General features: G+C 44.2%; 2 protein-coding genes across 2 annotated transcripts in view; one reads left to right on the top strand and one right to left on the bottom strand.

Moving 5' to 3' along the window:
• IFT81 (intraflagellar transport 81) overlaps positions 1–8,761 on the bottom strand; it is a 142,857-nt gene extending 134,096 nt beyond the window's left edge. The window contains exon 1 of the mRNA XM_082667841.1: positions 8,603–8,761. The gene's annotated coding sequence lies outside the window, so the exon portion shown is untranslated. The remainder of the gene's footprint in view (positions 1–8,602) is intronic.
• The window catches only part of P2RX7 (purinergic receptor P2X 7), a gene marked incomplete at both ends in the record, with an annotated part of 52,389 nt that overhangs the window by 15,779 nt on the left and 18,919 nt on the right, over positions 1–17,691 (top strand). Inside the window, 6 exons of the mRNA XM_082667845.1 lie at positions 5,057–5,225; positions 6,343–6,411; positions 10,719–10,791; positions 11,819–11,915; positions 16,565–16,645; positions 17,273–17,402. Coding sequence (XP_082523971.1) covers positions 5,057–5,225; positions 6,343–6,411; positions 10,719–10,791; positions 11,819–11,915; positions 16,565–16,645; positions 17,273–17,402 — 619 coding nt within the window. The remainder of the gene's footprint in view (positions 1–5,056; positions 5,226–6,342; positions 6,412–10,718; positions 10,792–11,818; positions 11,916–16,564; positions 16,646–17,272; positions 17,403–17,691) is intronic.

The raw sequence follows: 17,691 nt of genomic DNA, 5'->3' as shown, positions 1-17,691 counted from the left end.
TGTATGATCTTTTTAGTGTGTTGTTGGATTCTGTTTGCTAGTATTTTGTTGAGGATTTTTTCATCTATATTCATCAGTGATATTGGTCTGTAATTTTCTTTTTTTGTAGTACCTTTGTCTGGTTTTGGTATCAGGGTGATGGTGGCCTCACAAAATGAGTTTGGGAGTTTTCCTTCCTATGCAATTTTTTGGAAGAGTTTGAGAAGGATGGGTGTTATCTCTTCTCTAAATGTTTGACAGAATTCACCTGTGAAGCCATCAGGTCCTGGACATTTGTTTGTTGGAAGATTTTTAATCACAGTTTCAATTTCATTACTTGTGATTGGTCTGTCCATATTTTCTATTTCTTCCTGGTTCAGTCTTGGAAGGTAATACCTTTCTGAGAATTTGTCTGTTTCTTCCAGGTTGTCCATTTTATTGGCATAGAGTTGCCTGTAGTAGTCTCTTAGGATGCTTTGTATTTCTGCGGTGTCTGTTGTAACTTCTCCTTTTTCATTTCTACTTTTATTGATCTGAGTCCTCTCCCTCTTTTTCTTGATGAGTCTGGCTAATGGTTTATCAATTTTGTTTATCTTCTCAAAGAACCAGCTTTTAGTTTTATTGATCTTTGCTATTGTTTTCTTTGTTTCTATTTCATTTATTTCTGCTCTGATCTTTATGATTTCTTTCCTTCTGCTAACTTTGGGTTTTGTTTGTTCTTCTTTCTCTAGTTCCTTTAGGTGTAACGTTAGATCGTTTATTTGAGATTTTCTTGTTTCTTGAGGTAGGCTTGTATAGCTATAAACTTCCCTCTTAGAACTCCTTTTGTTGCATCCCATAGGTTTTGGATCATCGTGTTTTCATTGTCATTTGTCTCTAGGTATTTTTTTATTTCCTCTTTGATTTCTTCAGTGATCTCTTGGTTATTTAGGAACGTATGTTTAGCATCCATGTGTTTGTATTTTTTACGTTTTTTTCCCTGTCATTCATTTCTAATCTCATAGCGTTGTGGTCAGAAAAGATGCTTGATATGATTTCAATTTTCTTAAATTTACTGAGGCTTGATTTGTGACCCAGGATGTGATCTATCCTGGAGAATGTTCCGTGTGCACTTGAGAAGAAAGTGTAATCTGCTGCTTTTGGATGGAATGTCGTATAAATATCAATTAAATCTATCTGGCCTATTGTGTCGTTTAAAGCTTGTGTTTCCTTATTAATTTTCTGCTTGGATGATCTGTCCATTGGTGTAAGTGAGGTGTTAAATTCCCCCACTATTACTGTGTTACTGTCGATTTCCTCTTTTATAGTTGTTAGCAGTTGCCTTATATATTGAGGTGCTCCTATGTTGGGTGCATATATATTTATAATTGTTATTTCTTCTTCTTGGATTGATCCCTTGATCATTATATAGTGTCTTTCCTTGTCTCTTGCAACATTCTTTATTTGAAAGTCTATTTCATCTGATAGGAGCATTGCTACTCCAGCTTTCTTTTGATTTCCATTTGCATGGAATATCTTTTTCCATCCCCTCACTTTCAGTCTGTATGTGTCCCTAGGTCTGAAGTGGTCTCTTGTAGACAGCATATATATGGGTCTTGTTTTTGTATCCATTCAGCAAGCCTGTGTCTTTTGGTTGGAGCATTTAAGCTATTCACGTCCAACGTAGTTATTGATATGTATGTTCTTATTACCATTTTCTTAATTGTTTTGGGTTTTTGTGGGAACAAAACATTTGTGTTTTGTTTGGGGAACTCTTGTGTTTCCCACTTAGAGAAGTTCCTTTAGCATTTGTTGTAGAGCTGGTTTGGGGTTGCTGTATTCTCTTAGCTTTTGCTTGTCTGTAAAGCTTTTGATGTCTCCATCAAATGTGAATGAGATCCTTGCTGGGCAGAGTAATCTTGGTTGTAGGTTCTTCCCTTTCATCACTTTAAGTATATCATCCCACTCCTTTCTGGCTTGTAGAGTTTCTGCTGAGAAATCAGCTGTTAACCTTATGGGAGTTCCCTTGTATGTTATTTGTCATTTTTCCTTTGCTGCTATCAATAATTTTTCTTTGTCATTAATTTTTGCCAATTTGATTACTACATGTCTCAGCGTGTTTCTCCTTGGGTTTATCCTGTATGGGACTCTCTGTGCTTCCTGGACTTGGGTGGCTATTTCCTTTCCCATGTTAGGAAGTTTTCGACTATAATCTCTTCAAATATTTTCTCAAGTCCTTTCTCTCTTTCTACTCCTTCTGGGACCCCTATAATGCGAATGTTGTTGCATTTAATGCTGTCCCAGAGGTCTCTTAGGCTGTCTTCATTTCTTTTCATTCTTTTTTCTTTATTCTGTTCTGCAGCAGTGAATTCCACCATTCTGTCTTCCAGGTCACTTATCCGTTCTTCTGCCTCAGTTATTTTGCTATTGATTCCTTCTAGTGTAGTTTTCATTTTGGTTATTGTATTGTTCATCTCTGTTTGTTTGTTCTTTAATTCTTCTAGGTCTTTGTTAAACATTTCTTACATCTTCTCGATCTTTGCCTCCATTCTTTTTCCGAGGTCCTGGATCATCTTCACTATCATTATTCTGAATTCTTTTTCTGGAAGGTTGCCTATCTCCACTTCATTTAGTTGTTTTTCTGGGGTTTTATCTTGTTCCTTCATCTGGTACATAGCCCTCTACCTTTTCATCTTGTCTATGTGAATGTGGTTTTTGTTCCACAGGCTGCAGGATTATAGTTCTTGCTTCTGCTGTCTGCCCTCTGATGGATGAGGCTATCTATCTAAGAGGCTTGTGGAAGTTTCCTGTTTCCTTTTTTTAATTGAGGTGAAATTCATAGAACATAAAAATCAACGATTTAAAGTGAACAAGTCAGTGGCATTTAGTGCCTTCACAATGCTGTGCAACCACCACCTCTATCTAGTTCCAAAACATTTTTATCTCCCAAAACGCAAACTTCATTATGCGGTTACTTCCAATTTACCTCTTCTCCCAGCCCCTGGCAGCCATAAATCCACTCTCTGTCTCAATGGATTTACCTATTCTGGACATTTTATATAAGTGGAATCATACACTAAGTGGCCTTTTGTGTCTGTCTTCTTTCACTTGGCACAATGTTTTTTGAGGTTCATCCACAGTATAACATGTGCATCCTTTCATTCCTTTTTGTGGGTAGATAATATTCCATTGTTTGGATAGACCACATTTTGTTTATCCATTCATCTTTTAATGAACATTTTGATTGTTTCCACCTTTTGACTATTGTGAATAGTGCTGCTATGAATATGCGTGGACAGGTATTTGTTTAAGTATATAATGTTTTTTGAATTTCTTTAAACTTTCTCTCATTCTATGGCATGCTTTGCTTACTCAATATTATGTTATTTCCATATTGATACAAGCAGCTCTCCATTCATTTTCACTGTTGCAGAACATCCCATTGGATGAATCCAACAATTTATTCACCCATTCAATGTTCAAGGACATTTAGGTTATTTCCAGTTTTCCCTATTGCAAATAGTACAACTTTATACTTTCTTGTATATGACTCCTTGGGCACATGTTTGAGGGTTTCTCTGGGGCACGTACCTAAGAGTGGAATTGTTGGGGCGTGGGGAATGCATTTCAAATGTACATTACTTCATATTGCCAAATGTGACCTGTCTTTCCGTGAGTGTCCCAGGGGTCCTCAACCCTGGCAGTGCATTAAAATCAACTTTAGAAAAATATATAGGTACCTGGTTAACTCTCCAGACCTTCTGAATCAGAGTTTCCAGGGATAAGACTGGGGAGCTGCAATTTTGAAAGCTCCCTAAGTAATTATACTGTACAGCCAAGGTTGAGAACAGCTGGGACCAAGCCTTGGCCCACTGTGTCTTGGTTTCCCAATGTCAGCTCATAGAGGGCATCCATTGGCTTAGACTTCCTAATATCATTCAGATATCAGAGACTGAGCAGAGGGAAGAGACCAAAATAGGTACCTGCCAAATGAATAAACAAAGCATTTAAAATAAACTCTTAAGAGACTTTCCTGGCAGTCCAGTGGTTAAGACTCCATGCTTCCACTGCATGGGGGTGTGGGTTCAATCCCTGGTCAGGGAACTAGGATCCCATGTGCCATACGGCATGGCCAAAAAAACCCCCCAAAATAAAACATAAAATAAACTCAATTATTCAGGGCAATGGGAGACAGGGAAAAGAGATAAATGGGGATGGAATCTACCATTTTTAGTTATCAATTCCACTTTCTCCCTCTCTTCCCCCACCATATAATTTAGATTCATATTCTAAAGAAGATACTAACAGCTAATGAATGGATCAAAAGGCAGGAAACCAGAGGCAGAGCCACATGATGCAGGTACAAGTACAGTACATGGTTAAGAGGTCTGGCTCTGGGCTATAAGGTAGACCAATCAAGGACCTCAGTCCTGCCACTGACTACCTGTGTAACCTTGGGCAAGTTCCTTCACCTCTCTGAGCCCATTCCCTCATCTACAAAAGGGTGATGATTACAGTAACTATCTCCTATTGCTGTTGTGAACATTAAAGGAGAGGATGCATACAGAGCACATGGCATGTATTAAGTGCTCAATAAAGGGTAGCTGCTATTATCCATATTATTTGTAAATCAGGTGGGTGTTTCTGGAAAACAGGAGGCTGACCTGCTGGACACACCCTTAAAAAGATGCTAATGTGTTACTGAGCCCCAAAACAAAGCTGGTGGACCAACCTGGGGTGGACTTTGGTATTTGAGAAGGCAACCTATAAATTAGGGTGTATATTAGGCAATATTAGAAGTTGGTATTGGGGCCAATAGTTTCTATGTAGTGAAAGCTCACCATGCTCCAGATATAGCGCTGTGGAGTTTGCATGCATATCTCGTTCCATCCTCACAACAACCCTATGAGGTAGGTATGACTATTCTTCCCATTTTACAGGTAAGGAAAATGAGTCACAGAGATGGCAAGTCACTTGCCCGAAGTCACCCAGCAAGCTAGGATTTTAATGGAGGTGACTTTCAGAACCTGCATCCAAAACCAATGCACTGTGCCTCACTTGAGAAAACCATTGATGCTTTTCTGTGTCTGCCATTTAGCTTTGCTTTGGTGAATGACAAGCGGTACCAATGGAAAGAACCTGTCATCAGTTCTGTGCATGCCAAGGTGAAAGGGGTGGGAGAGGTGAAAAAGGAGATTATGGAGAACGGACTGAAGAAGGTAGTGTGGAATGTCTTCGACACGGCAGATTACACTGTCCCCTTGCAGGTGAGCACTTATCAGCATCCTCCCAGGACTCGTCCCTGGTCACTGTCCCCAGGACCTCGCACCCCTCCCTGGGACCTAGAGCCTCACTCCAGAAAAACACTGGCCCCATTTAAAAAGCTCTGTGAAAATCCCAACTGAGAAAACCTAAAAATTGCAAAATTGGGTCAGATCCAGCAACTCGAAGGAGATGATTCTTTGCTTTATCAAGTCCTACAGGGTTTCTCAAAATAGCAGTGTGTCCTGGTGCATTGAAAACATGATTTGATTCACTCACACTTGATTTATACACAGTTTTTCAGAAGCAGGGCCATCAAGTCAGCAAACTTTGCCTAGATCCAGAAAGGTAAAGAACTTTCTGCCTAGAGGGGACCAGCCCTTCTATATTGTTTGTGTGACATTTTATCAACAAAAATGTCTCCAGAAAAACACTCTTGGGTACAGTTTTGCACAAGGGAAAGGAAGGGTGTGGCTCACAAAGAAAGGGCATGAGATTGTCTCAATTTGCAAGAATCGAAAATGAAAGTAGAATTCTCAAAAGGGAGAAACTGAAGTGGGGTTGAGAACAAAAAAGAACAGATGGGGGGTTGGAGGGACAAAAGGGCACGTTGGCAGCCCTTGGGAGCTGGAAAGCTTTTCGAAACCATAAAAGCCAAGCTGCTATCCGTTTTTGTCTCTAACAGTGGGTCATTAAAACCTCCAGCTATTTCCCAGGTGGTGGGATGACCTACTGCCCTTTCATTAAAGTCCTGGATAATCTGAACAGAGTTCTGATGGAGGTGACACCTCCACCTCTGCCTCCCCAGGTCTCTTGAATTTCAACTTAATGGGTTTTCACTGTGTCCGAAAAATGAAAAGGCTGCTTTTGAGGCTGGAATGGAAAACCAATGCTCAATCAATTTGAACTGTTCCTCTGCTCTCCCTCAGCTCAGCAGGGCGGCTCATCCAGCTTTGCTATTAGGCCTCAGGGCTGTCAGTTGCTTCCAGACCCTGATTTCTAGACTGAAACTTAGAAGAGTGGAAAGGTTTGCCCCCAGGCACTTGGCCAGCTGGATTACTATGATTAAGTAGTTCTGTTCTCAAGGGCTTTACATTTGCCTTCTCTCCTTTTTCTCTGCAGGGGAACTCTTTTTTTGTGATGACAAACTTTCTCAAGATAGAAGGCCAAGAGCAAGGGTTGTGTCCTGAGGTAAGATGTGATGGGTGACAAGAGTTCCTGGAAGAGACACAGGTCAGAGGAAATGGAAACTGACACCAGGCGTGTTTTGGAGCCTGCGAATATTTACTGAGCCTCTGCTTGCTACAAAGCAGGGGTGTAGATCTGGGCTGGGTGGAAAGGGCGAGAAGATGTTGTAGTTCTCCCTCTGTAACCACCAGATCTTGATCTGTCCCCCTGGGTCTCCAGCTCCAGCACTAGGAGCCTGTGCAGCTCAAGGCCCCCTTTCTCCATCGCTCACTCCCTGTGCAGCTCATGACAACAGGGATCCTTGGCCTTTGCACAGCACCTCATGTTTCAGTGGAGCCTCACTTGAACTTTAGGGGGGTAACAGCATTCCCAGCCCCATTTTACAGGTCAGCACAAAGATCAGAGAGGTTCAGTGACCTCCCCAATGTCACACAGCTTGCTGGAGGCAGAGCCAAGCTTAGAATCCAGTTGTCCTCATTCACAGCTTCTGCCACGGTCCACTGTGAACTGCCTGCAGGGCCAGCCTGGGAATCAAGTTTGATTTTTCATCCCACTTCTTAGAGTTTTAGGCTCTATATCAGGTAGGAATGCTCCCATGTCTCTTGCCGTCACCACTACCACCCATGCAGTTTTTCCCAGACTGCATGGGTGGTAGTGGTGATGGCGGGAGACATGGCTAGTGGGTACTGGTGAAGGCGGGAGTGGGTAGTGGTGAAGGAGGGAGACATGGGAGCATTGCCCTCTCCGTACTCTCCACCTTCCCCTACTTTTTCTGGAAAACTTTCTTCCCTATCAAAACATACTGGCCCTATTCTGTCCCATCCCAGTCCTGCTCTCTGCTCTGTAAAGTGATAACTAGCTATTCTGGTAAGTTTGTCTATAGCAAAATTTGTCTAGGCAACACACTCCTGCTGTTCCCCTCTCGAGTAACTCACCTGCGCTTTACCAGGGACCGTCCCAACTGAGGGGCACAACGCTGTGGCAATATTGAGCAGGTCCCCAGCCTGTGGGGAAGACCAGCCTTGCCTGTGGGTCTTGCTCGTCAGCCTACTCTGGTGACAAGGCCTAGATTTCTGAGTGTCTGAGAGATCAGGGTGGATAAGCTCTATCTCATTACAGTCTTTGGCATCATTTCTACCTAAACTTGGAAACAAGCTAACATTCCCGTGGTGTCTATCTCAATGACGTTCCCCTAAAAGTAGACCTCTCTATGTTTATCTTGCCCCCATCTCCCCTTAAATGTTCCTGCTACTCTAACGAAGTAGCAGGCATCAGTCCAACTAAACACTCCCTCCCACCTCCCTTCCCAGCAGCATCCAAAATTGTGTCCAGTTTGGGGCCAGTTTGGGGCCAGTTTTGCTTCCCATACTCTGGAATTGCTACTTACCCTCCACCCCTGTGGTACTTTGCACAGATGCTTTCCTTTTCGTTTCTTTTTTGGCTTGCTGCGGCTTGTGGGATTTTTGTTCCCCGACCAGGGGTTGAACCCGTGCCCTCAGCAGTGAGAGCTCGGAGTCCTAACCACTTGACCACCAGGGAAGTCCCCCACAGCACTTTTCAAGTTACTGAGACTGGTAAGGGAGACAGTTAGGGTAGCCCAGAGCCTGGATTTAGGAGCTAGACTGTAAATGGTTTAATACTTGACGTATTAGCTTTGTGACTTTGGGCAGGTAGCTTCACCACTCTGTGCCTTGATATGTTCATTTGCAAAATGGGGCTAATTACAAAACCTAGCTCTTAGGATTTTTGAAACAAATGAGCGAATCTCTGTGACAGGCTGGAAACAAGGCATAATACATTGTAAGCACTGGATAAATGCGAGCTGTGACGGTTCGAATGACAAGTTACTCTTTCTCAGACAGGATGTCACTCAGACTGACTGGAACTCAAACAGCAGCCCAGAGAACGCTATGTAACTCTTGGGATTTTAACCTGTGACCCAAGCTGGTTTGGGTTGCTCTAATGGGATATTCGCCTCCTCTCTTTGCATACTGACACCCACCCTAACTCTGATCAAGAGGTGGAAGTCAAGGACAGGGCTTGACTCAGTAAATATGGCCAAACCCCAGTGGTACACCAAAATGAAGAGACATTGGTTATAATTATCTATTGCTGCATAACAAACTACCCTGAACCTGGTGGACTTAAAGCAACAAGCGTTTTACGAGCTTTCATAGTTCAGTGGTTGACTGACCTTAGCTGGGCAGTTCTGCTGATCTTGGGATCTGCATGGGATCTCTCACGGCGCTGCAGTCGGATAGCGGCTGGGGCTAGCACCATTCGGAGGCTCAGCTGGGGTTCCGGGATGGCTGGCCTTCTCTTCCTCTCCGGGGACTCTCAAGGCTTCTCCTCCTTTCAGAGTCTCTCCGCATAGTCTTTCTAAACTTCCTCATAGCAGCTCAGGTTCCCCCAAACCAAAAGAAGCTTCCAGGCCTCCCAGGCTCAGTACTAGAGCTGACACAGCATTACTTCCACTGCCTTCTGTTGGTTATTTGGTCAGAGCCAGCCCAGCTTCAAAGGGAAGGGGAAACCCTCTACCTCCCAATGGCAAGAGCGACAAAGAATTTGTGGCCATCGTCAACGCATGTGACAACCACAAAAAGAGATGATTAAAACGTCTTTTTAAAAAATATATATATTTATTTATTATTTATTTATTTGGTTGCACTGGGTCTTAGCTGCGGCTCGCCAGCTCCTTAGTTGCGGCATGCGAACTCTTAGTTGCAGCATGCATGTGGGATCTAGTTCCTTGACCAGGGATCAAACCCGGGCCCCCTGCACTGAGAGTGCGGAGTCTTATCCACTGCGCCACCAGGGAAGTCCCACGTCTTTATTTTCTTTTAATTTTGGAATTTCTTTTGGAGAGTAAAATAGAGTCAGTTTATCTTCTTTCCTGAGATTTCTTTCCAGTCAATAATCAAAATAACATAGCTTCCCATGAGCCACAGTAAATGATCATTTGTTCATTCATTCATTCATTCCACATTCATCAAGACCCACTATGTATCAGGCACTCAAACTACAAAGATATGACCCAGGCCTTGTATTCAAATGGTTCATAGTGTAGTTGGAGGTCACAAGGGCAGCAAACCAAGGACATGCTGGGTAACAGGAAGAAAGCAACTTGGGAAGAAAAGAGAACATGAAAGAGATTGAAAACTACAGGAAACGTTCACTGAGCAAGAGCCATGTGCTAAACCCTTTCTCATCATAATTCATTTAATTTTCACAACAACCATATGAGACAAATCTGTTCATTCCCCTTTTACAGGGAAGGAAACTGAGGCTCAGCGAGGCAAAGTTCCTTGGCTGAGGCCACTCAGCTAGAAAAGGGTGCAGCTATTGCCGAACCTGGTTGTACCTGGGTCCAAGCCTGGGGACTCCCCTGAAGCTCTGTAAAATTGCACAGAAGAGGCTATTTTCACAGAGGTTCTGGTTTCCCCAAGACGGGCCGGTAAACCTGGTCCCTGAAAAATGGGAAGCCGAGTATGCATAAACCAAGTCATCTCATTTTTCTTCTCCTCATTCTGTCCTCAGCTCTTATGGAAAGCTGATTGACCTCATTTTCTCAGGCCAGGAGAGAGTGCTGGCTGGAGTCCTTTCTTTCCACATTTCCTGCTGAGACTTTGTGCCTGTCCGCTTCACTTGTTTCTGGAGCCACAGGGCTGCTTGAACCAGGCCCCCTGCTCTCCAACACAAGGGCTGTCCCCGAAAGTGGCCCCTGGCATACGCTTCTTAGAATTTCATTAATTTTTATTTTTTATTGAGATGTAATTCACATACCATAAAATTCACCATTTTAAAGTGTACCATTTAGTGGTTTTTAGTATATTCGCCGAGCTGTGCAGCCATTATCACTATCAGTTTCCAGAACATTTTCATTATTCCAAAATGAAACCTCATATCCATTAGCAGTCACTCCCATTCCCGCTTCCCTCAGCCCCTGCGACCACTGATCACCCTTTTGTCCATGGATTTGCCTGTTCTGAACATTTCATATACACAGAATCATACAATATGTGGTCTTTCGTATCTGGCTTCTTTCACCTAGCATCCATCATGTTTCAAGTTTCATCTACATTGTAGCAGGTACCAGTACTTCATTCATTCCTATCTGTGGCCAGCCAGATAACATTCCACTGGATGAATGTCCTGGATTTTAGTTGTCCATTCATCTACTGGTGGATATTTGGGCTGCTCCGTTTTCTTGGCATTATGTGCAAGCTTTTGTGTGGACATAGACATCTGCCCTTCTGTATCGCAGGGACACACGATGCTTATTCCTCACTACCTTGTCCTTCTCTCTGCAGTACCCCACCCGCGGGACGCTCTGTTCCTCTGACCGGGGCTGTAAAAAGGGATGGATGGGTCCAAAGAGCAAAGGTATGTTCTGTATCTTTTCCTGAGACCCCGTGGGTGGATGGTCTGGAATCTTGGTGACATTCGAGATGCCCAGATTTTTAGCCTCTGGCTCTCAGCGGCCTTCGTCCACCCTCCCCAGGCCATGGATGAGCCTGTACCTGCCCCATGCCTCGACTCTGAACCCAGAGGACCAGCTGCTGACTATGAATGTGACTCTAACTCCCAGTGAGAGCAGCTCCTGAAAACCTCGCAGAATTAGCCCCTTCAGGGTTCTCATTGATAGAAAAACTGAATGGCCTATAGCATCATCTGAGTGTTCTAAGTGTTTCCTCTTGAATTTCCCCAAAGGTTGAAAAGGATGAATGTGTACCCCCAGGGCACCTGGGGACAATATTAACCTTCAGAATTTCCAAAGCTCTTGTTTTAACTTAAGGCACATAATAAAAATATTACCACAAAAAAGAAAAAGTAAAAACCATCATTGTTTATCATACACCTGTACACAAAAAAGCATATGAATATTCAATTCCATCCCATAATACATATGCATTTGAGTTGGTGGAGAGGTCATTAATATTATTTACTATTTAATTTTCCCCTCAAAAATTTGTTAATGACACCGATACTCCAGGAAGATGCGCCATGCTTACTCCATGGCTCTGTACATCCTGGTACATGCTGTATGCACCTAGAGGGACTCAGATGCCTGTTTAGAAGCCAAGTTCTAGTCCATTTATACGAGGCAAAAGAATATACCCTGTTCAGCTCCCCCCCTCAGCCATCTTTTCTTGCAAAGAAACCAAAAAAATCGAACGGCATCCATGGTCTTTCTGTGTTCTCTTTGATCCTTTTTTGAAAAGCTTACTGTTCTATGTGTTGCTTGCTTGTTTTTTCGTATGTAAGTTTGTGGTTTGGATGGGTTTCATGGAAACTGAAACTGCTTGGGTTGAAAAACATAGTCTCTTGCTTGAGTTGAGTGGAGTTTCCTCCCCCCCACCACCACCCGTTCTTTCATACCTGTGCTTCTACGACCCCTTGACCCCCACAGGAATCCAGACCGGCAGGTGTATAGAGTATAAAGGGAAGCAGAAGACCTGTGAAGTCTCCGCCTGGTGTCCCGTGGAGGCAGTGGAAAAGGCCCCAGAGTGAGTTGTAGGGAGGGGACAGACACGGTGGCCCTCAGCTTTGAGCAGATGAGGTTCTGCCAGGCACTGTTCCGACTTCCCTTCTCAGCACCGTCCCCTCAAGTCCCAGGGCTTACTGGCTTGGTGGCTCCTGTGCCAGGCACACTAGTGGTCTCTGAGAGGCCCCTGATAGTTGTTAAAATACTGAAATCATTCCATACCAACTGGTAAATAGCTAATACCTTCAGCACCCGTGGGTGCCCCTGTCCCTTGGCTGTCCCAGTACCTTCCAGGGCACCCCCAGGTACCTCCTCCAGTGCTACAGCAGGATCCTTTCAGACTGCCAGTGTCTGTACTGAGTGATTAAGGAAGAGAAGGTGGGAGGGAGGGAGGGGAAAAAGGAAAAAGGAAGGAAGAGGAAGGGAAGGGAGAAGAAAAGGAAGGAAAAGGAATGGAAGGGGAGGGCAGTTTTCTTAAGTTAAATGTTCATAGTGACATACAGATTTGGTGGTCCCCTGTATTGACTCTTCTCTTTAACACAAAAGGTCAGGCCCAGAGGGCAGAACTTGATGTTAAATCTCAGAAACCACTGGGAGGGCTGCATTTCAGCAGAGAATAAGGAGAGCTGGATTCAAATCCTGGCTTTAACACATCCTTGCTGTGTGACCTTGAACAAGTGGCTTAACCTCTTTGAGCTTCAGTTTCCTTGTCTTTAAAATGAGGGTAATAGGACTTCCCTGGTGGTCCAGTGGTTAAGACTCCGAGCTTCCAACACAGGGGGGCACGGGTTCAATCCCTGGTTAGGGAACTAAGATCCCACGTGCCACTCGGCGGGGCCAAAAAATTAAAAAATAAAATGAGGATAATAATTGCACCTACTTCACTGGGCTGTTGTGAGAATTAAATGAGATAATACTTGTACAGTGATTGCAAAGTGAGCCCTGTGCTTGGCACACAGTAAATGCCCAATAACACACACACAGATGATCTGCCCCTAGACATGTGGTGGTTCTAGACCAGCACTGTCCAATGGAACTTTCCGCAATGATGCAAAGGCTCTGTACCTGCACCATCCAATATGGTAGCCACTAGCTACATGTGGCTATTAAGCACCTGAAATGTGGTTACCACAACTGAACTGAATTTTTACTTTACTTTAACTTAAATAGTCACACATGCCACAAATGCCTAGGAGATGTTGGACTATATTGGACAGTGCAGCTCAAGACAAATGTGACTCAGGGCCACACTATCAGCATCTCTGGGGCAAAGAGAAGACTTCCCCAAACTGACTTCTTAGAAGGTTCAGGCAAAAGTTTCCTACGTCAGGATGGGAAGCACTAGGCAGTATCAGCCAGTCCGGCCCTCAATTGTTAATGGCACAACCCTGGTTCATTTGTAGGTCAGGGAAGTTTCTTTGTCACCGAATGAATGTTCAGGACCTGGGTGGGACATCAGCCTACATTCAAGGAGTCCCTAGTTCAAGGCAAGAGGCTTCTCGATTGCCTGTGGTTTTCAGTCCTGGCTCTGCCACCATTCATTCATCAGATAAATACTGTGTATCTGTAATGTTCTGGGCCCTGGGCTGCAATTTTACATGACCCTGGGCAAGTAACTCCTGGAACTTTAGTTTCTTAGATGTTATACGAATGGATTACTAAGATGATTCATTTAGTTGTTCGTCCAACACATCCATTACCATGTAGTAGGTGTTAGATATTTATTTTACATGTAACCATACACAAGGGAGGCAGTGCTAAATTTTTTGTAAAATACAAGAAGACCCAGATATGCAGCAGGTCCCAAGGCTCTTACAATCTAATATTGGGTTGGCCAAAATGTTTGTTTGGGTATTTCGTAACATCGTACAGAAAAACCCGAACGAACTTTTTGGCCAAACCGATAGAAGAGATAAGACACAGGTACAGAGGGCTGTAATTCATAATAGAAAATTATAAGTGTCATGAAAGAGGAGTAAAGGGGATCCTGTAGTCCTTTGATTCTTAGAGTATTGCCCAGGAAGTGTGGGGTTTAGAATGTTCTAAAGGCAAAGGGTCTGGCATATAGCAGGAATCTGTCGTAAATCAGATTTTTTGTGTGTGCAAGGGACAAATATAACTTTAACTGGGGGGCTTCCCTGGTGGCGCAGTGGTTAAGAATCCGTCTGCCAATGCAGGGGACATGGGTTCGAGCCCTGGTCCGGGAAGAACCCTCATGCCGTGGAGCAACTAAGCCCATGTGCCACAACTACTGAGCCTGAGCTCTAGAGCACGCGAGCCACAACTACTGAGCCTGAGCTCTAAAGCCCACGAGCCACAGCTACTGAAGCCCACATGCCTAGAGCCTCTGCTCCTCAACAAGATAAGTCACCGCAGTGGGAAGCCCACGTACCTTAACGACGAGTAGCCCCTGCTCATCGCAACTAGAGAAAGCCCGCGCACAGCAACGAAGACCCAATGCAGCCAAAAATAAATAAATTTTTTAAAAAAAGCTTAAGTATAAAAAAAAAACAACTTTAACGGGCTTCAGATAAAAAGGACTGTTAATTTTTTGGCTTGTGTTTTTTGACTCATGTAAATGAGAAGTCCAGAAATACTAGCTTCAGGCATGGCTTGATCAAGGCTTTCAAATGATGTCTTAAGATTTTTCTCTCTCTTCCTCCACCTTCCTCCTCTCCCCAGCCCCTAACTATTCTTTCTTCCATTCTGGCTCTCCTTACACTGTGGTCTGGGGCACTCCAGGTTTACACTGTCTTTGCTACTAATAATCCTAGAGAAAATGAGTTTTTCTTTCCCAACAGTTCCCACAAAAATCCTGTAATGTTCTCAGTGGCCTAAGCCATGTGACAATCTATGAACCTATCACTGCAGTCAAGGGATTAGATTACACTGTTTAACCAGCTCTGGATCACTTGCCCGCCCTGGGAGCTGTAGGGATGGGCAGGAGATGAGAGTGGGCTGAGAGTGGAAGAGACCTGGCTTCCCCAAAGGGAGAAAATTGAGGTGCTACTGCCAAAGGGGGAATTGTTGCTGGACAGGCAAAAAATTACAGTGTTCTCTATAGTTATGTCTCCAATAGAGCCAAAGTTGGGCTCTGGAAGTCCTGGAATAAAAAGCAGATCATTCTTTTTTTTTTTTGGCTGCATTGGGTCTTCGTTGCTGCACGTGGGCTTTCTCTGGTTGCGGCGAACGGGGGCCACTCTTCATTGTGGTGTGCAGGCTTCTCATTGTGGTGGCTTTTCTTGTTGCGGAGCACGGGCTCTAGGCGCATGGGCTTCAGCAGTTGTGGCTTGCGGGCTCTAGAGCGCAGGCTCAGTAGTTGTGGCGCACGGGCTTAGTTGCTCCGCGGCATGTGGGTTCTTCCCAGACCAGGGATCAAACTCATGTCCCCTGCATTGGCAGGCAGATTCTTAACCACTGTGCCACCAGGGAAGTCCTTTTCTTTGTCTTTTTAATATTTATTTATTTATTTATTTAGGTTGCTCTGGGTCTTAGTTGCAGCGAGCGGGGTCCTTAGTTGTGGCATGCATGTGGGATCTAGTTCCCTGACCAGGGATCGAACCAGGGCCCCCTGCATTGGGAGCGTGGAGTCTTAACCACTATGCCACTAGGGAAGTCCCCCAAAGCAGATCATTCTTGATGTCCCCTTCCAAATACCCTCCACCTTTAGCCTGTGCTTCTCCCAATAAACATCTGCCACCTACTCAGGCATGTCAGGCAACAGTGGTATCTTTTTATGGAGCCAGTTCTCTCCATCTTTAACAGATTGTCAACCCCACAAGGACAAAAACCTCGACTGTCTTTTTCATCACTACATCACTAGTGCTCAGCCCCATGCCCAGTACAATAAATATTTGTTGAATGAATGAATGCATGGATGGTGGGTGGACCTTCCAGCAGTCGAGAATTTGGGCTCCTCTCACTCATGGAGAATTTTACACTACTCAGAGCCTCTAGAGTGTGAATGATAGAGTCAATTATATATGTGTGGCCCTGTGCTAAAGGCTGAGGATGCCAAGATGAGAAAGTTGTCTCAGCCCTGCAGGATCACAAAGCCTATTGTGAAAGATACAAACAGGAGTGTGCTGGAGCTGGCTTGTACGAGCTCTGAGCCGTTTCTGCTCATCCCTTCCCAACTCCAAGTTCACTGATGTTCTATTGGTAGCTTGAAATCAGCTAGGGTGGGAGTATTTATACCACAATAATCAGTAACTCCTACAATATCAGGGCTTTTTGTTTTCCTGGAGAGCTGGTTATTAAATGTTTACCAACATACCACTATGCATAACTAAACATATAATTATATCAGAGTGAGAAGTATTACAGTAAATGCCACGGGGTCTCTTTTGTTTTTTGTGGTTTTTTTGGCCATGCCACGTGGCTTGCGGGATCTTAGTTCCCTGACCAGGGATCGAACCCGTGCCCCCTACAATGGAAGTGCAGAGTCCTAACCACTGGACCACCAGGGAATTCCTTCCACAGGGGTCTTAAGAAGGGAGAAATTCTTCCTGGAGAAGCTGGAGAATTTTGGAAGGTTTTTCCCAGTGGATTGCATTTCTCTTCATCCATCATATTGACCCAAGCAAGAAACCAGAGCCTCTGGTCCATTGGCCCACTGACTCCTTTGGTCCCTGTAGTCACTGATCCCCATTTTTCATTCCTCTCTTTCAGGCCTGCGCTCTTGGGCAGTGCTGAAAACTTCACTGTGCTCATCAAGAATAATATTGACTTCCCCAGACACAACTACACCACGTAAGCACCCAGAATGTCTGGCTATATTAGTTATCTACTGCTGTGTAACAAATCATCCCAACACTTAGAAACTAAAAGCAACAAACTTTAATTTTCTCACATAGTTTCTGTGCATCCCAGAATGACATCTGGGTATGACTTCACTGGGCGGTTCTGGTTCAGGGTCTCTCAGGTTGCAGTCAAGCTCTCATCTCCAGACTGGACTGGGGCTGGAGAATACTCTTCCAAGCTCGCTCACACAACAGTCAGCAGGAGGGCTCAGTACTTCATCATGTGGACCTCTCCTTCAGACTGCTTGGGTGTCCTTAGGACATGGTGGCCAGCTTTCCCAGAGCAAGAGATCCAAGCCAAAGAGCAAGAAAGTGAGACAGTAACCAAGATGAAAGCCACTGTATTTTATAATCTAATCTCAGAAGAGACACACTATCACTTCTGTCGTATACTATTGGTCACAGAGACCAACACTGTACGATATGAGAGGAGAATACACAAGGGTGTAAATCCCAGGAGGCAGAATCATTGGAGGCCCTCATGATGCCCGGGTACCATATTGGTTCACTCTTATGAAAGAGATGGATCCCAGTTTTCAATAGAGATGTTTGTTTGTTTGCTTTCCATTATGTGCAGGAGAAACATCTTGCCGGATATAAACGTCACTTGCACCTTTCACAAGACTCAGAATCCACAGTGTCCCATTTTCCGACTAGGAGATATCTTCCAAGAAACAGGAGATAATTTTTCAGATGTGGCAATTCAGGTTGGTGACGTCTTTGTACAGTGGGATGTGGGGGGGTGGGTCAAGGGATGGAGGATGACAAATGGCCAAGAGGCTGGACCACTGGGTCTTAATAATATGCTCATATTTATTGAGCATTTTGTAAATCCATGCACGGTGACAAGGACTTTTCCTGTATCACCTTATCTAATCCCACAACAACTCTATGAGAGACACTCAGTGTATTCGTTTCCTGTGCCTGCTATAACAAATTACCACAAATTTTGTGGCTTAAAACAACACATTTTTTTTTTTATACTACTGGAGGTCA

Source organism: Grampus griseus, assembly GCF_964374135.1.
Source record: "Grampus griseus genome assembly, chromosome: 12".
NCBI classification, from domain to species: domain Eukaryota; kingdom Metazoa; phylum Chordata; class Mammalia; order Artiodactyla; family Delphinidae; genus Grampus; species Grampus griseus.
Note: the sequence above shows the minus strand (reverse complement) of the source record. Positions and strands in the feature narration are given on the sequence as shown.